Genomic DNA, 2,707 nt, shown 5'->3' on the forward strand with positions numbered 1-2,707 from the left:
ATACTAAACTGAAATAAAATTTAAAAATCAGTTCACTTTTTTGGTTTTTATCCAGTGGCCCTAATCCTCTTCCGTAGAAAAGGGTTATAAAGAAGTAAAACTTATTTTTCATACCCCCTCTCCCTCTAATTGCACGTAAATTAACTGAAAGCCGAGAAACCTTCCTGTTAAACATCTTTTTCCATTCAGTATTCACACGCACACAAAAAATCTAATCTTCCTTCAACAATCTAGATATTGTTGAAGGAAGACCTGACCTAACTGCTTTCCATTGTGAGTACTACTGACACAACAGGCCTGGTGTTTTCTGCTGTTGATCAGATGTTTATAAGGGCACCTTTATTAAAAACTGATCCTGTGACAGAAGATAAAAGGAAGGATTTTTTTTTTTTTTTGGCCCCTTCGGCTTCCCCCTTTGTTTCTGTAGTAGGTGGAAATTGGCCCTTGTGTTTGCAGCAGCGTTCTCTTCCTGCACGACTGCTCTCTTCATTAAAAGAGAAGCAGCGCGCTCAAAGCTGCTTCAAATTATTACCATATGTCTGTAGGGCCCCGGAGCTGAGCAGCAAACCAACCCGTTCCTACCCTCTAATTTCTTATCCCAAAATTGGACATGTGGGTCGCTATGTGTGACAACATCCCTCCTTTCCCTCGGCCGGTGCAGCGCGTTCTCACAGTATTTCTTCTCCAGTTTTAGACACATAATAGCAGTGCTTGAACACTTCAACTACACTGGCGGAAAATATGATGCCTTGACTGGAAATGTCTGCATGTTGCTTCAACCCCTTCAGCTGCTCTTCAAAGATATCGCGGAAGCAAAGTGTATTGTCTCAGTTGAGCATTTTAATGGCTGAACTTCTGAGGCTCGTAGCCAATGAGACCAGTGTGTTCATTGTACCTCCACAGAAATGACTGAGCTCCCTCTGCACAGAGCTGCTGCATTCATGGAAGGAAATAAATCTTTCAAGGCCCATAAAGGGCGAAGGCACTAATCAATGCAGAAAAATGTCAGCCGTTTACAGTTGGAGCAAAACATAAAGAACGTGCCCTCTGGATGTAGGAGGGCGTTCAAAAAGAGATCTTTGTGTCCCCCGGTCCAAAAGCCACTGGCCCAGATTGCCCATCCCAGCATGCAACTCACCTCTGCATGAATACAACAGTTGTCCGATGGAGTGGGTAGAAAGCCCCCCCTACTCCTTGTCGGCAGGAGATCCTACACATGAGCTGCTTGGCTCTCACAAGAGTTGCTCTGCAGTTGGAGGAAACCTTACCATGGATCAGATCAAGGCTCGAGGAAAGCATCAGGACAGGCACCATTGCTCACTCCTGGAGATAAGATTGCTACACCTTTTAGGAGCTCGGCGAGCGTAATTTTAGTCAGGAATAGCCTGCTTAAATGGATTAAAAGAGGGCAGCAGTTGGTGCCTGACAGCGCCCGGTGGGTGGCCTTCATTGGATGATTAGTGGAAAACTAGAAAGGTCTTCAGGATCAACAGGAAGTGGGCCTGGACCTAAAGCTTCATAGACGGGTATTGAGTGCTTTGTAGGTGGCGCTGAAGAAGGTGATTCCTTTTTACCCTGGAGATGTAGAGGATTTGTGCCATAGGAGAGTTAATTTGCTCGTTTAAATATAGCAGCAGGTCAGACTGGTAATGTCTAAAGCAAGTATTGGCATGTGTTAGCTGGATAAGGTAATGTTGAATGAGGACAGTTTACAGGATCTTATAGCAGGCGGCAATTGATAAAGTTTTAATTTTAGAAGTCTGGTTTTCCCTTTTGTCCGATGGGAAGGACGGTTGCAGGTAAAGCTCAATTTTAGGGGGATGTTTTTAACGAACACCTGATATCCGTTACTTTAAAGAGAAGCAACTCTTTGAAGATGTTTCTATACTGGAAGAAGCGAGGGGAATATGAGCTGGAGGCTTTGATGCCTCCCATCAGACAAATGACAACGGAGCGCTACTCGTGGTCGTCGTCACTGGATGTCATCTATGATCTGTCTGGTAAGCTAACCTTTTAATGGGAGGATCTGCTCCTCAGACCTCTGGGAAAGGGAGACTGTGTAATGGATGCATGAGCATGTGGACTGAGTCAGACGACACTGAAGGGATTTTCTGGGAGAGTTAAAGTCAGATGTCAGGGTTAAATATTTTAATTTACAGGATACCAATTTGTAAACTAGATTACTTCTTGGTTTCTGCAAATAAAAATCTGCTTCTCAAGATTTAAAGATTTTTATTTACTTAAAAGATGTTTGTTCTTTTTTTAAAAGTCCAGTCAGAAAAGAATGATCAGTGGATCTTTATCCCTACCTAAAACTAATATGTTTGCGGTGATTCAATGAATTTAGCGTTAAAAAACGAGAACGAGATCCCGGATACAAGCGGCTTAAAAATGAGCTTTCTCCGCAGGGTGGCTGGGCTCTCCCTTAGAGATGGGGTGAGGAGCTCGGTCAGTCGGGAGAGGCTCAGTGTAGAGCCGGTTCTCCTCCACATTGAGAGGAGTCAGTTGAGGTGGCTCGGACATCTTCTTCGGATGCCCCCTGAACGCCTCCTTCGGGAGGTGTTCCAGGCACGTCCCACTGGGAGGAGGCTCAGGGGACGACCCAGGACGCGGTGGAGAGGCTATGTCTCTCGGCTGGCCTGGGAGCGCCTAAGGCTTCCCTCAACACAGCTGGAGGAGGTGTCTGCGGAGAGGGAAGTCTGGGAGT

The 2,707-nt window shown here is 45.4% G+C and overlaps 1 protein-coding gene across 4 annotated transcripts in view; it reads left to right on the forward strand.

The window, feature by feature from the left end:
• plekhg5 (pleckstrin homology and RhoGEF domain containing G5) overlaps positions 1 to 2,707 on the forward strand; it is a 152,718-nt gene that overhangs the window by 22,493 nt on the left and 127,518 nt on the right. Inside the window, exons 1-2 of one of the 4 annotated variants that reach the window (XM_015373143.1) lie at positions 1,260 to 1,526; positions 1,859 to 2,000. The exons of 2 other annotated variants lie outside the window; for them this stretch is intronic. In XM_015373143.1, coding sequence (XP_015228629.1) covers positions 1,877 to 2,000 — 124 coding nt within the window. In that variant the 5' untranslated portion in view covers positions 1,260 to 1,526; positions 1,859 to 1,876. Of the gene's footprint in view, positions 1 to 1,258; positions 2,001 to 2,707 lie in introns of those variants that run through there. One more of the 4 variants, XM_015373144.1, reaches the window with a different exon arrangement.

Source organism: Cyprinodon variegatus, unplaced genomic scaffold (genome assembly GCF_000732505.1).
Source record: "Cyprinodon variegatus isolate N-32 unplaced genomic scaffold, C_variegatus-1.0 Scaffold81, whole genome shotgun sequence".
NCBI classification, from domain to species: domain Eukaryota; kingdom Metazoa; phylum Chordata; class Actinopteri; order Cyprinodontiformes; family Cyprinodontidae; genus Cyprinodon; species Cyprinodon variegatus.